This window comes from Pteropus alecto, unplaced genomic scaffold (genome assembly GCF_000325575.1).
Source record: "Pteropus alecto unplaced genomic scaffold, ASM32557v1 scaffold104, whole genome shotgun sequence".
NCBI lineage: Eukaryota > Metazoa > Chordata > Mammalia > Chiroptera > Pteropodidae > Pteropus > Pteropus alecto.
Window position 1 is genome coordinate 5737981 of NW_006436664.1, and position 16274 is coordinate 5754254.

Consider the following 16274-nt stretch of genomic DNA (forward strand, 5'->3'; position numbering starts at 1 on the left):
GGGGGAAGATTTTAGATAAGATGCCACACTAAAATTAACTTGGACATCTGATAGGTTTTAGCCTCTAAAGGAGAGAAAACCAGAGAAGTAGCTTTATATTTATGCACACGTGCAAGATGCAGGGTTGTAATTTCCAAAATATGCTGAGTTTCCTGTCACTTCAATTAAGCCCTGAATTGCCAATTTTATTCATCATATTCAAATTGTTTATAAAACAGTGCGAATTTCTATTTGGTTTATTTTCTACATTTCTAAACACAAGATCTTTTATTCCAAAAGCCTTGAGTGCCTACAAAAAATGCCACCTACTGCCTGGTTCTGGCAATTGCACAATTACTAAAATATACCATCAAGATTTTAGTTCTGTGGAGCCACTTGTAATCTAAATCTCCAGTTTTAGAGGCATCTATTTTTCAAAATCAGGAAAATTTGGAAGCATGTTTGGAATATGATTTTGTAAACAAGAAGATTCAATTTCACTGACTAAAGAATATATTTTTACTTTTTAAAAAAGCACTGTCTGTGCCTTTTTCTAGCAAACCCTATGGCCAGAGAAGCTCAAGCAGTTTGTTAAAAAAATTTTAGAAAACAACTTGAGTTTCTGAAGAATGTTTATTGACATGAATATTTTAAGACACAAGAGTGTCACTTAGCTTAAGATGAAGAAGTATGTTATAATGTACATCTTAAAAAGTAGTGTAATTTCTTAGAATACCATTTAAGTGTTAAAACATACATAACATAAAATTTACCATTTTAGCCATTTTTAAGTGTCCAGTTCAGTGGCATTAAATACATTTACGTTGTGCATCCATCGTCACCATCCATCTCTAGAACGTTCTCATCTTCCCAAACAGAAACTCTTAGCCTTTTCATGAAGTGGCTCTAAATACAGCACAAGAGAGTCTTCCATTTTTCATTTTCCTAATTAATTTCCTTCTTCTAGGGAAAAAAAGTTTTATTTTTTTTATTTTTTAGTATTACTACTTGTATAATATCTTACTTGTATAACATCTGTTTAGACCTTTAATAATTATAACTCCTTGAATTTTTATACCATTAATGGAATAACAAGAGACAATAATAGGTGTTGAGTATGATTTTGGTTTTGAGCTTCATAGAGTTTATTGAAACTAACAAATATCTACATATTGCTAGCAGGTACAATCATAATTTTAAATACACAAAAGGAAGAATAATATTCCTGGTTTCTGAAGGAATAGTGAGATTATCACACTAAGGCCTGAGGTCATTTTGGATCAGGCTGGTAGAACCAGAAGTTTAGACCAGGGCAGAGCCAAGTGCATATTAAATGTCTGATATAAACTGAAGACATACAAGAAATAAAGGTAGGAGCCTACATTTTAGTTTGGTTACAGCTTAGGCCAAAGGTCTAGGAAACAAATGAACACCTGTATAAGAAGGATGAACAAAATCTGAGGGACAAGCACACAAGGATACCACCACCACTCTGCCACCCTTGCAAATAAATAAGGAGTAAAAAGTATAGCAGGAACTCAACTCATTGATTCTGATCTTGTGGCAGAACATCTGTTTTCTTCTATTTATTTGAATAAAGTAGGCTATCTAGATTTCAAAGTATAGGAGAGTGACTGCAGTCCATTAAGTTGAGGTCCCTGATAAGCATATAAACAAATACATTTAAACAGCTATCTGTTAAATGCTATTCTGAAGCCTCTGAATTTTTCCAGATTATGAAAATACAAATGAGAAAGTCAAACCAGCCCGTAAGAGTTTCTATTAGGAATCAATTTACTAAAGATAGAAAATTAGGGTTTGCTATAAGTAAATTAACAAAATCAAGAAAATATTTAAATACTTAAGGAAGATAACAGTAAGTGACTGGAAGCTTTTAGACGCTTCTCTGTGTCCTATATTTTAAATATATCTTCACCAAGCAGAATTGGACATGTTGCTGTTAGTTCTTTGAAATATCTACAAATTGAAAAAGCAAAGCCTGGATCTACTTATATTTGTCAGACAGCAAGCAGACTGCTCCAGTTCTATATCATATTATGCTGAGGAAGTATCCATATAACTTAAAGATTTTCCTATCTTTATTGAAACCATATGAATTTGTGAAAGTTATTAAGTATATGAGGTAATAAAATAGATTGTTTTTCAAACTGAAAAATTATACTGAGCAAATGGTTACCTTTGAAAATCAAATAAAAATATTTGTACTTTTCTCTCTAGCCCAGTTGTTGTATATTAAAAATGGCCATAGTATATAAAAAGAATAATACATCATGAACAAGTGAGTTTATCTCAGGAATATACTGTTAGTCTAACATTAGAAAATCAATTGATGTAATTCACTATATTAACTAAAAAGAAAAACTATGATTATACCAATAGGCATTTTAAAAAAAGCATTTAACAATATCCAGCATCTCTTCCTGATAAAAACTCTCATCAGACTAAGAGCAGAAGGGAACATTCTCAGCCTGATAGAGGGCATCTATGAAGAATCTACAGGTAATCAGACTTAGTGATGAAAGACTGAATTCTTTCACCTAAGATCAGGAACAAGACAAGGATGTATACTCATCACTTCTATTCAGCATCGTAATAGAGCTAGTACAATGTGTCAAGAAAAAGGGAAGGAGGGAGGCATCTTAGAAACAGGTGAATGGATGAACAAATTGTGGTATATTTTATAGTGGAATACTACTTGTCAAATACATGGAATGAAGTGTTTATATGTGCAACAACATGGATAAATTATGCTCAATGAAAGAAGCCATACTAAAAAATGACTGCATACTATATGATTCCATTTATATAAAACTCTAGAAAATGCAAACTTACCTATAATAAAAGGAAATAGATCTCTAGGGGCTTGGTGGATGGGTGGCGTATTTGTTCATCCTCTTTTAACAGTTTTTGCAAAGCAAAAGTTTTTAATTTTGATGTGTTCCAATTTATTCATTTTTCCTTTTTTGATGTCAAGTTTATAGTTTCAGGTTTTGGTTTTATTTTTTTTCTAAAAGAATTGTGGTTTTGTGTTTTAATCCAAATTAATGTGTGTAAGGTGTGGGGTTTAGTTGAAGTTTATTTTTTTTCCCCTTGTTTAAAAGACTATCCTTTCTCCATTGAATTGCTTTTCCGTCTTCGAAAATCAGCTGGACATTTTGTGTGGATCTATTTCTACATCCTCTATTCTTTTCTATTGATTTATGTCTCTCCTTGACCAGTACCACACTGACTTGATTACAGCAGCTATTATTTAAAAGCGTGCTATTTAGAGATTTGCCTGTTGTCTTTTATGTTACTGATTTCCAGTTTGACTCCTTTATGGTCAGAGAAGATAATTCTGTATGATTTCAGTTCTTTTCAATTTTTTGGTATTTTTTTATGACCCATAATATGGTTTATCTTGGTGAATATTCTATGGGTACTTGGAAAAAACTGTGTGCTCTACTTTTGTTTAGTGGAGTGTTATAGGAATATCTATTCAATTTTGTTGGTTGAAGATATTTTCAGTTCTATATCTTTGCTGATTTTCTGACTAGTAGTTCTATCAGTTGCTGAGAGTGGGGTGTTGAAGTCTCCAGTTACAGTAGTGGATTTGTCTGTTTCTCCTTTCAGCTCTATCAGTTTTTGTTTCATGTATTTTGAAGCTCTATTGTTTGGTGTATGCACATTTAGGATCGACATGTTTTCTTGATGGATGGATTCTTTTATTATTACGTAATATTCTTATTTGTCCGTAATAATTTTCTTTGCTTTAAAGTCTATCTCATATTAATATAGCCACTATTTTTTTAAACTAATATTTGCACAATATATTTTTTCATCCTTTTACATTCAATCTTCCTATGACATTATGTTTGAAGTAGGTTTCTATTAACATATAGTTGGATTGTGTTTTTAAATCTACTTTGCCAATTTCTGTCTTTTAATTGCTGTATTTAGACCATTTACCTTTAAAGTAATTGTTGATATGTTAGAGCTTATGTAGCATGTTATTGTTTGCCTTCTGTTTGTTTGTTTCTGATGTTTCTCAGCCTCTTTTTATCTCTTCTGGCCTTCCTAGGGTGACTAGAATAGTTTTAGATTCTGTTCTTATTTATGTTTCTGAGTATATCTCTTTGTGTAGTGTGTGTGTGTGTGTGTGTGTGTGTGTGGTTGCTCTTATATAATATGTAAAATTACCATCTACTGGTGTCAGCATCTTATCACTCAAGTGAAATATTGAAATCTTACTTCCATTTATATCCTTTTACCCTCCCCCACTTTTTAAATATATATTTTGTATTTCCTCTAGGTATATTGAGCACTATATCAGATGGTTTTATAAATTTGATTTAACCATCAAATATGGTTTAAGAAACTAATAAGGAGGAAGATAGTCTATTATATTTACTCTATTTTTATCCATTTTGTTGTTCTTTCCTTTCCGAAGTTCTAAGTCTTCTGCTATTTCCTTTGTGTTGGAGAGCTTCCTATAGTCATTCTCTAAGAGTAGGTCTGCTGGCAACAAATTCTCTTAGTTTTCCTTTATTCAAGGATGTCTTTATTTCTTCTTCATTCCTGAATAATAATTTCATTCAATATAAAAGTCACAGTTTGCAGTCCTTTTTTTCCAGCACTTAAAAAATGTTGTAACTTCCTTCTGGCGCCTGTGGTTTCAGATGAAAACTTCACTGTTGTTTGAATTGATATTCCCCTATAGGTAATAAATCATGTCTCTCTGGTTGTTTTAAGATTTGTTCTTTGTCTTTTGTTTTCAGACGTTTAATAGATATGTCCTTATATGGATTTCTTTGGTTCTATCTTATTTGGAGTTTGCTCCGCTTCTTAAATCTGTAGGTTTATGTCTTTCACCAAATTTGGGGGGTTTTCCATTACATTTCTTCAAATACTTTTCATCCCCATACTCTTTCTCCCACTTCTGGAACTCTGATACTAATGTTAGATCTTTGTATTGTTCCACAAATCCCTGAGGCTGTGTTCAATTACTTTTTTCAGTCTATTTTCTCTGTTTTTCATATGAAGTAAATTTTATATCGATCTGTTCTCAAGTTCAATAATTTTATTTTATCCTATTATGTCTATTCTACTGTTGGGCCATCCAGCAAGTTTTTTTTTTTATTTTGATTATTGTATTTTTCAGTTTTATAATTTCCATTTAATTCTTTTTAATGACTTTTATTTCTTTGCTGAGATTTTTTTTTTCATGTTATAAGAGAATTTATCATTGCTTATTGAAGCATTTTTTGATGCTTGCTTTGAAATCCTTTTCTGATAATCCAAATTTTGATTCATTTGACTATTAGTATCTGAATTGCCAGATTCAAATTGTGATTTTTCCTGTTCTTGGTATGATAAGTGATTTTGGATTGTATCCTAGATAATTTGAATATTATGCTAAGACTTGATCCTATTCAAGTCTTCTATCTTAGTAGGCAGTTGCCCTATTTAAGTTCAACCTTTTGGTTCTGGCCTACTTTTGTGGGCTGTAGCTCTGATAACAATTTAGTTTTCAGTGCTCTTGCAGTGCTGTTCAGGTCTGCTTTGTTCTTTGGTACTTCTAGGGTTCCTGCTCAATCTATGTTGGTGTCGCCTGCAGGGGGAAAAACACTTTCCTGTACCACTCATGTCACTGAGCTGCCTTCCACTGGTGAGGATAGGGGGACAAGCAGGGTCTGGTTTGCTCTCTGCCACTAGACAGAAGGCTGGGAGATGCCAGGCCAAGGTCTCTTTATGCTAGTAGGTAGAGGGCCTGGAGACAGCAGGCTCCCTTGTTACTACCGATTACCTGGATTGCATGCCACAGCCAGAGGTGCAGAGTGTGCATTAGGGCTCCCTAATAGGTCTCTGTTGTTCTTCCCCTTTATCAGTCTTTGGTGAGAGAGAGCAGGCTTTTCTTAGTTCTCTTTTTGATCTATGCCTGTTAGTAGTCCTGGGATGCAGGCTTCTCTGGTGCTCATTTCAGGATACATGGAAGATAAGAAAACCCAGGGAACTCACTGCAGTGACCTAAGTCCTAAGGTCCCTGAATAGTACATCATCTTTGTTCTAGCTTTTAGAGTGCTCTGTGATTGCCTGTTGAGTTATTTCCTGGGTATTTAGTTGTATTTAGAGGAGAGGAGCAGGGGAAAGTGAGGGCAGTTGCCATCATGTCTGGAACCAGAAGTCACTTCATAAATTTTTAAAATTTGAATAGGGACTTTAGAATAATATATGATATGAATAAATAATAGGTAATGTATAATCCAATGTTTAATTATGCATTGTAAGTCATTAGAGGTAAGGATATGGGTGAGTGAAGGCTAGAGGTCAAGGGTAAGCCTTCAAGTAGACAAAGTTGCTCGTACCGGCCCTTATTGTAGAAAACAAGGTCATACAGTTGACAAGAACATTAGGAATAATAATGAATATGGAAAACAACTGAGGAGATTTGCCTATCTTGAACAAAAATTATGTTAGGGAATAATGAGAATAGGAAATAGAATACTTAGACTGTGGTGATATAGAGGGCCTTAAAGGCTAGTGTAAGATTTGATACATTGAAAAATACAAAACTACCTAAAAACTGAGGAGAAGGAGTGACATGAAAGTGAGGTATAAACAAGATTAGTTTTAAATAGGTATGTAAGGTATTATAGTGGGGAGAAACTGGTAGTAAGGAGCTAGTTATGAGTTTGTAGGGATATTCTAATTGTGAGATGATGACTGTGACTGTGAGGTAGTTGAGGTTGGAATAAAGAGGAAGTAGGACTCAAAAGAAAAAGTGGGGGACTTGATACTGACTAGATATAAAAAGTGGGGTTTGCTTCATAGACTGTCAGCTTTGGTGACTTCTTTTCCCCCATATATTTAAATATAAGTAGGAAATTTTTAAAGAATTAATTTTGTCCTTTAGAGAAGTTCTTTCTCCACTCCCTCTCCACCTACATATATAATTTGAGAAAATCTTTACTGTCCTCAGGCAACTGATTAACACCTTTCTTTAATCTTTTTCCAAGCAACATACTGTTACCACACATTCTGAAATAGCTATTATACATGTTAAAAGATGTTCAGCCTCCCTAGCAATTAAAGAAATGCAAATTAAAACAACAAAGTTTGTTTTTATGGTAATATTCAATGCTGTAAGGGTTTAATGAGACACATATTCTTTTCTGTTAGAGTAAGTTGGTATAATCTTTCAGGAAAGAAATTTGACAGAATATAGCAAAAGCATTTAAAATATTTAAGTACTTCTACTTCTAAGAATTCGTAGTAAGGAAATAATCAGAAATGCAAACATGATATATGCCAAATTGTTAGTTGCAGTGTTCCCAATTTTTCACAATTATAACTAAATGTAGTAGTAGGAGTATACATATGATGGAATATTTAAACAGCCTTTAAAAATAATGTTTTAAGGAATTTAATTTTAATAAGACAGTAAATACTTATGATATAATGTTAAGTGAATTGCAGTTTTACACACTTCAGTAATTTCCTATCATATCATGCCTTTTTGATGTTTTACAGTTATTAGGGCAAAATGTCTTGTTATTCTTTTCAGAAGTTATTTGCCAACTACTACAGATTGATAAGAAAACTAATTTTAGCCTTCTTTAGCTAAAAATTTCCACAGTGCTCTACATGTAGTGCTCCATAAAAATTAGCTATTATTTCTAAAGATCTCTTAAGAACTTTCTTTCTAGAAAAGTATACATATTTAGGTATACATTTAAGCATGCAACTTTAGACCTTCATAAAGCCCACATAAAGCCCATATGCAGATCTTCTTAACTAGGGCTGCATAAAGCCCATATGCAGATCTTCTTAACTAGGGCCATGGTGAAGAATCCCTGCTGTAAATGAAGAAATCTCTTTTTACCCTGGAATGTAGTTGAAACAGTTTCTTGTCCAGGGTAAGAGGTGCCACTTCTCATTTTCATCTGATATCCTTGGCATTAAGGTAAAACAAATGCAGTCTCCATTAAATACTGTCTTAAAATGACTGAGTAATTTAATACACAATTTCATGGTATCATCTTGACTAGTGATGCTCATATTAATTGGGAGATTGGCTCCCAAATAAACATGTTTAACTAGGGAGATAGCCAGAAATCCATTGTGATGGTTCAGAATTTGCAGCCATTCTCATCTTTCATTTTTCCAGTTCCCTAGAGCTTCACATATGACTGGTTAAGACATTAGGCTTCCACTGCCACCATCACCATTCCTTCCAAATCTGTTAATAACCCACTAGCAGCAGTTATCAGAATCCCAGATATTACAAAGTAATAGAAAAAGAGAATAAGGTAGTCACAGATTAGAGAACTGTATTGTCAAATAGTGTTCGGTTCCAGGGCCACACTAAAGGGGCTGTTGCACAAGTTCAGAAGACAGCAACCAGATGGCAAAGGATATGGCCGCCACATCATAGAATGAACCATGGTCAGAGCTGGGGAGAAGTGAAGACTAAGGTAGTGTGCTAGGAGAATTGTTACCAGCCAGCTGCCTTCTTTGCCACTTTAGAGAGATTGTATGATAATTAAAGAGTTCAGAGTTAGACCTGCATTCGCTCCCAACTCTACAACTTGCTGGCCAATAGGACTTGAGGCAAGTAACTTTACCTCTGACCTCAGATTCTTGTTTATAAAATGGAAATAATAGTACCATCTATAGGATGCTTAAGATTGAATGACAAGTGTTTGAAAAGCACAGCTCAAAATCTAGCATGCCTTAAGTGCTCATTCGATAATTGTGTAGTATTAAAGATGATGATTCCTCTCAGGCTGAAATTGGAAAAATGATTTAATGTTATGAAGAGGCAGATTCTGGTTCAGCATGAGGAAGAAATGCTGTCCCTGAATATATTCAAGCAAAGACTGGACAACTGTCATATCGGTGATGCATAAATGGATTCTGCCATCTCATAATGGGTTATAGTCTAAGTTCCCTTTCCACTGTAAGAGACTTTTTTTTTATAAGGCAGACCCCCATGAAAACTATGTTTTATTAACATGGTTGTTGATGTTACAGAATTAATCCAAAGGAGACTGAGCTATGAAATATCTTAGTTTAACATAGAGATTTTTATTAGCTTCTTTAGTTATGACATTTATAAATTGAGAGAATTTGCTAAGGAGCACTGGTGTGAGTGATATTATTAGAATTAAATATGAGTCATAGAGGTTTCCAGTGTTCTGCCATTGGAAGGAAGCTAAGCAGATGTTAGGTATTAATTAGCACCTTGAGAAAATTTATTTAGATTTTAAGAATACAATAAAAAAGACCAAGTTTTTTTGTTTTTGTTTTTGTTTTTGTTTTTAATGTATCACAGATGCTATTTGAGTTCCACCTAAAACAATTTGGAATGAATCGTAATAATTATTTTTCTAAAATTTATATTCTACCTCCCTCTAAAAATAATTTGAAGCACCAGTTTATAACATTATACTAGATAGGTGAGGAAAGAAAAAAGAGCTAAAAGACTTTCCCATAGGTTCAGAGAGCCACGTAATATATCTTCATATTAGCCACTGTTGCTCAAAGGAAAATTATGCAGAGAAAGAACCTTTGTATGTAGGGACACAAAGTGGCATATTGAAAAAAGAAGAGTACATTTATTTAGAGGCAGAAAACCTTGGTTTATTTCCTTGTGTTGCTATTGGCCTGCTTCGTAACTTTACACAATTCACTTAACTTTAGAAGACTCAGTTACCTGTAAATCGGAATATAAGCTTGCCTTTTCTTCTTCAAATGGATGTTACAGTAGTTAAATGACCTAGTTGCTATGTGAGAGAACTTCGTAAACTATAAAATATTATTTAAATTTTGTTATTTGCGACTTGAAAATAACATTCTGAACCAACACAAGAATTATTTTATATTTAAGAAGGAAATCATGAGCTTGAAAACAACCAAAGATTTGAGGGGCAGGGGATGACAAGGCAGATGACATTTCCTTCAGGATCCTCTTCTTTCTCTTCTACAGCTACTTTAAAATGGTAAGAACGACACAGTCCCCATGGGGTTCCTTTACTGTAGCAAGAATTCAATATAAGAAAATCTTTAAAGAGAAAAGTAAAATATTTTCATTAGTAGTCTTTCCCAGTCTATACTTGGCATCCCAGACAATAGCTGACTTTAAGAGTATTTTTGTTCCGGATAAGTCACATTCAATTTAAAATTAAATAGGAGCTGCTTAGAAGTCTTTAAAATACTTTAGAGACAATTTTTAAAAATTTAAACACAGAAAAGTTGAAACAACAGAACAATGAAGTTTTATACCCTCACTAGAGTCACCAACTGTCAATCTTTTACCATACCTTCTCCATCTTTATTGCACGCACACACACACACACACACACACACACACACTCACACTCACTCCCTCTTTTTCCAGATCATCCAAAAGTAAGCCACAGCCATCAGAAGTATGCTTCTTTAATGGTCATTTTATCTGCTACTTTAATGATCATTTTATCTGCCGCTCAAATGTGGCAGAGCAGTACGATTGTTGTAAAGTTTATGATATAGTCAGTGCCAGCTATTAGTGCTTATTATCTGAAGTCTTGGGTACATTTTATTGGATATAAGGATTCTCAAAGTTATCTTCTTAGTAATCTCTATGTGATGACTCCTAAACGTCATAGATCTGTATGATCAGAGAAGGAATATTTGACTACTTGCTGGTGAGTTTAAGACCCTAACAACTAATGGCAATGCTATTTTTAAGAAAAAATAAAGTAGTTAAGATACTACATTTTAAAAATGCCTTTGTTTTTATATGACATACTGAAATAGTCAAATTTTACATTTTTAAGCAGTTTAGAAAAAGGAAAAACTCATTTTTTTAATGGAACATTTGTTACAACTTGAATATTTCATTGGTTAGAGGTTTATTTATTATTATGAATTGATGCTAGCTGATGGAAAATATGGCCATCATAATCACTTAGTCTAAGTATGACTATATAAAAGCTATTTCTTTTTCTGTTCCAGGAGATTTTGATGAGTTCACTCACGATAATAATGAAATTATGTTGAAAAATATAGCAGAAGATCTTCGAAATTGCTTACCTCTAGAAACCATGCTTTCTTCAGAACATCTAGCCCTCCAAAAAGTAAATACATTATATTAATTTATTCTTAATTCTACTTGAGGATTCTCCACTTCTTGCCTAACCCCACAGCCTCTCCAGTCTAATGGGTCCTGAATTCTGCTTTAAACAATTTTTATTTGGCGCTTCAACCCTGTCCCCAATTCTTTTGAGTCTCTGACCCTCTGGCTCCCCCGTACTATTCATTCAACAAATATTTTTGAGGGCATGCACTCAACTCCCACTCCACCTCCCCTCAAAAAAAAAAAAAAAAATCAAGGCCCAATGGTAATCTGGTCCTGCCTACATCATTGTCCTGATTTTCACTTCCCTGTTCTGTTTCTCTCTCTTTTATCAATGGTGAGGTTCACCTCTTTGTTTCCTTTGCTTACTTTTGCATTGTATAATTTTTGCTTATTCTTTTATTCCTTTATTTTTAGAATTAGTTCTCATATTTCTTCTCCAGACAACCCCTATTCAAGTCCCTTCAGATCCCAACTCTTATGGAATACATATACTATGAAATTGTTTCCTAAAGCCAAGCTAATAATAATCTCTTCTCCCACTAATCTGAAAACAGCAGCCCTCCTTGTGGTTTTTCAGCATGTAAATTTCTGGGCAGAGGAACTAAATCCTGTATATTTTTAACAGTGCTGTAGCACATTGTGAACACTTAGCAAATCTTAGTAAACATCCAATCATTCAGAGTAGATTCTCAAAGGAGGAAAATAGTGAAGAGCATTAAAACAGAACAAAATATCTGTCATACAATTGAGATGTTGTTAATAAAACAATTTTATCAGTATTATGATAGACCACAATACATAAAATGAGGAAAAAATACTCATTGCATGTTAATGGTCGACCCATAATCCCTTATCCTAACAAAATGTTTTTATCTTCTTTGTTTCCTTCTGGTATTTGTATATGTTCATACATTTTGTATATGTATGTAGATGTAGATATAATTGTGTAGGTTTCCAAGCAGATAGGTTGATTCTTTATTATAGTTAAGGTAAAAAAAATCAGACATTTTTTTCTTTGTAGCCACTCGCTATTATGTCATGTACCATAAAGGGCCTATTTATAAGCATGAACTTTTATTAACATTTTTATTACTTGAAAACTTTGCCTCTGGGCAAAGATTACTTGCTAAGTGTTTTGATAGGTAAGTCACTGACACATAGGACTCAGAAGACCTACTATCAGTTTAAACTCTTCCCCCTTACCACCCAAGGTAATTTCTTTGGAAAAATCTCTCTGGGTATAAGTTTCTTTATTTGTAAAATATACTGCTTAGGATGGACAAGATGATCTCAAAATACTCTTTTGTACTAAAATTTTATATGTTTCTCATAGCTATGTTTTGCATCATTACAGGTCAAATAAAAAGTTGCTAGTGTCTCAAAAAAAACTAAAGAGCAGAGTTGCTGACTTAGATAAGTGAAACTTGTCTTTCTATGCCTAGTTGTTGCAGAATTTTAGCATATGAACCACTGATGTTTTGCTTTATTTCGCAATAAAAAGAGATTTCTTTGTACTTTGTTTCTTTTGATGTTTTTCTTCTCTCCACCAGATACAGAGTCGGCCAGAACCCACAATTCACGTTGATGCATTCCTTTACGATGAAGACTTTATTGATTCATTATGTGAGGAAGGAAAAATGAGCAGAAACTACTGTATGGTGTGTGGCTCACACCAGACGGCACCTTTAGGTAGGCATTCAAGTATGCAAACCTGATGACTTTCTACTTTTCTTACATGCCATGAGTATGCAAATTATTGACCAAGTCATTCAATGTTTTCTGAAAGCAAAAGGCCAATCTACAGCATAATCATTACCAATTACTGCAGGTAGGAAGACTAAATAGAAATATTGTCTAAGGAAGCTAGGCCATTTAATGTCTCCCAGGAGGGTGTCTGTGCTTTTCACAGAAACCATTTAATCAAAGGTGATTTTTCAGGCCCAGAAACTAATCAGAAGTGACTGAGTACAGGAAAACTAACTCATCATTTCCATACTCAAAAGAGATTCGTAGATAAACCATAATGCTAATTTATTTACAAGAGAAATGTAACTGTCAAGGGGCTGAAATGTTCTGTCTATAAAACCATCTACTTGAGAAGTCAGATGTTAATCAGATATTGCTTGATGAACATGGACTCAGAGGACAGAGAGAGATAATCTTGAGAAAGAGTTTATATTCAGGCCATGATTTGACCTAGTAGAGCATCTCTGGTCCATAACAGAGAACTACTCTCATGACAGAAAGTCTTCTGCATATCTGCCTCTCAGATATAGCACTTGTGTCCCAAAAGGGAAACTAGACTGACTCCATGTTGCTAATATGTTAATTCTTCTATTAATATATTATTTGTTCAAACTAGACATAATTGTCTAGGCTGTTACTTTAGACATGCCATTGAAAGCTCCCTGCTCACTTAGATTTAGAGTTATTGCTTAGAGTTATTACTTATCCTCAAGGTAAGTAATCTTGTGCTCAGAATACTAATCTTAGATATCATTCTCAAAAGTTAACTACTACCAAACTGGTAATATGTTACTAATACAAAAGTATTGTACTTATAATTTGGGATTAAACTTCCCTGATTTACTGGTTTAAGATTCTATTTTTAGATAGTACTTATGATTTCCATTTGAGGTGGTTGAAATTCACAGAATAGAAAAGGACTTAGATGAGAACAATAGAGGGAAAAATAAAAAGTGAATTATAGTCTATGGCCATGCTACCCTGGACATGCCCAATCCTGTCTGATCTCAGAAGCTAAGCAGGGTCGGGCCTGGTTAGCACTTGGACGGGAGACCACCTAGGAAGACCAGGTGCTGTAGGCATAAAAAATAAAAAAATAAGGGATTGTAAGCTGACAAGGTCCTTGCAAGCTGTGAGGTCAACCAAGGGTTGCCTCGCCTAAAAAAAAAAAAAAGTGAATTATAACTGTAACACATATCAGATCTGATTTATAAAAATGTATAGAAGAGGTATGTTTGACAAATAAAAATTTGAAGATTAGAATGCATTTTCCTATAAAAATCAGATTGTAAATAGTGACTGGGTGCCCAGCCAGCCCAGATAACTGTAATGAGTCTGAAAAAGCTGCCACCATGTGGGACTCTCCTTTCCTGTAAGACAAGAGGCTTATCTAGCTACAAGACACTAATAATGACTCTGTAGCCCAAGCCAGAAGCACTAATGTGGCAAAGAGGGTAGTAAGGATGAAGATCCTGGGGACATAAGGACTATGGTGCTCCATGCCCACCCCTCCACAAGCATTACTTCTGAAGCCTAGTCAGACTTGTTATTTTCTTCCAAGGGATTAGCTTGCCTGCTTCCATTTTCTTTGCCACTATCTATTAGTTATGACTGATGTTTCTTTCCTTCCTGAACATTATGTCATATAGGATATAATATAGTAAGTCTTTGACTTACATCTATGTCAGAAAAAAACAGACTCAATCTCTCCAGGATATTTCATTATAGAAATAATAAAGTGAGAAAATGGGCTAGGAGGCTAGAAATTATAGCACGTAAGCTAAAGGAAATATGAACAATTTATGGAGTACCTTAACTTCCTTTCATACCACCCTGCTCCTGCACTCCAGAACACATTTTAGGTTGGTCAGGGCTGCCACATTGCACAACTCCAGAGCTGGCCATTCATTTGGTAATTTACAGTCTAATGCAGCAATACGTGGCATTTCTGTGGTTGATTATGAGGTAAGGTGAGAAAGCCAGATGGTATGGGAGTTAGAACCAATGCAAGGGAACAAGTCATAGGGAAAAGAAGGAAATGAAGGGCACGGGGATAGGGACAGGCAGCTGGGTAGCTGTTCCCTAGGGTCCTTTTAAATGTCAGAGACTTCATATTTATTTTTCTCTAATATATGTCGGAGTTAATGAGTGCAAAATTATCACATTAATTTATTCTAAATAATCTCTGAATGGCTTTTGTTGTTAAGAAAAGAAAAACTTGAGATATCCTTTGTAAATATAAGTGAAAGGTTTAGAAATACAGAATGGAATTATTGATACCCAAGCAAAATTTAATGTTCACTTTGTTCTGATTCTCCAGGATTTATTTCTCATTCCTTCTCTCTCATGGAGTTGAAGTTCATTTATCATCACGTACTCCCTGATCTATCGGGAAAGGTCTTGGTTGACGTTGGCTCCAGGCTTGGCACAGTCCTTTATGGGGTAAAGTCCAGCTTGTGGACATTTTCATCATTTGGAAAATACTTTCTTCTGCTAACAACAGTTTTGCCTGCCACCATCCAAGGTGACAGTTTGGCTTTATTTATTAGAATAACAATATTAAGGTTTAAATAGTATGTTGAATTTGGAATTTAAAAGCCAGCTCTCTGATTTCCTTTATTATCTCTGTAACACAGATGAAGGAATATCAACAAAACAGATGCAGGGAACCCTCTTTGCTCTTTTGTCAGTCAGTACTGCCCTTCAAACTCTGTACTATACTGAAATAGTGACAAATTTACTTGACCTAGGAAATTGAGCATGGCCATAAGCAAGTCACTTAACACCTCAGGGCTTCAAGTTCCTCCCCTGTGAGTAAACTAAATGATATCCAAGGATACATCTTGCTCCAATTTTCTGTGATCCAAACTTTGAATATAGACATTTGTTTCTGAAATATCACTTCAATGTGGCTTTTTTTTTTTTTTTAATTTAAATCATGAGTGTTTTTAATGTTCTTAAATAGTTTTATCAAAAAACTGAAATGTGGTTTCTGGTTGTCATTAGCAGACTTGTTGAAACATGTGGCCAACAGCAGGAGAAGCTCATGCCAGAAACAGGCACTATCAGTTCCTAGCATCATTGCCTGCTCTAAACAGAAACAGTTAACTCTTTAATGCTTCATTTATTTTTCAGTGTTAAAGACTTTTCTTCTGTAATTAGGAAAAATGGTCATAATAGAAAATATAGTTTATCAGGTGGTTTTGATTTAGAGAACATTAGAAATTATGATCATTGATCATATTCTTATCTTTTTTTTTTTTGATTTGTTAGAAGAGTATGTAACTGAAATAATTGTGGCTACACAGGTATGTGGCAGTGTTAATAAATTTAAACATATTATCCTTTTTTGTTCACTGGTCTAGTAAACGAAAAATTTTTGAATACATACATATGCTCTGTCAAATATATTCTAAAAATCCTTGAT

At 34.1% G+C, this 16274-nt stretch overlaps 1 protein-coding gene and 1 pseudogene across 3 annotated transcripts in view; both read left to right on the forward strand.

Moving 5' to 3' along the window:
- The window catches only part of LOC102893009, a 33238-nt gene that overhangs the window by 2510 nt on the left and 14454 nt on the right, over positions 1-16274 (forward strand). The window contains exons 2-5 of one of the 3 annotated variants that reach the window (XM_015590609.2): positions 9869-9980; positions 10978-11099; positions 12652-12790; positions 15168-15289. In XM_015590609.2, coding sequence (XP_015446095.1) covers positions 11016-11099; positions 12652-12790; positions 15168-15289 — 345 coding nt within the window. In that variant the 5' untranslated portion in view covers positions 9869-9980; positions 10978-11015. The remainder of the gene's footprint in view (positions 1-9868; positions 9981-10977; positions 11100-12651; positions 12791-15167; positions 15290-16274) is intronic. The other 2 variants (XM_006913480.3, XM_015590607.2) reach the window with 2 other exon arrangements.
- On the forward strand, positions 13811-13929 carry LOC112481135 (annotated as a pseudogene).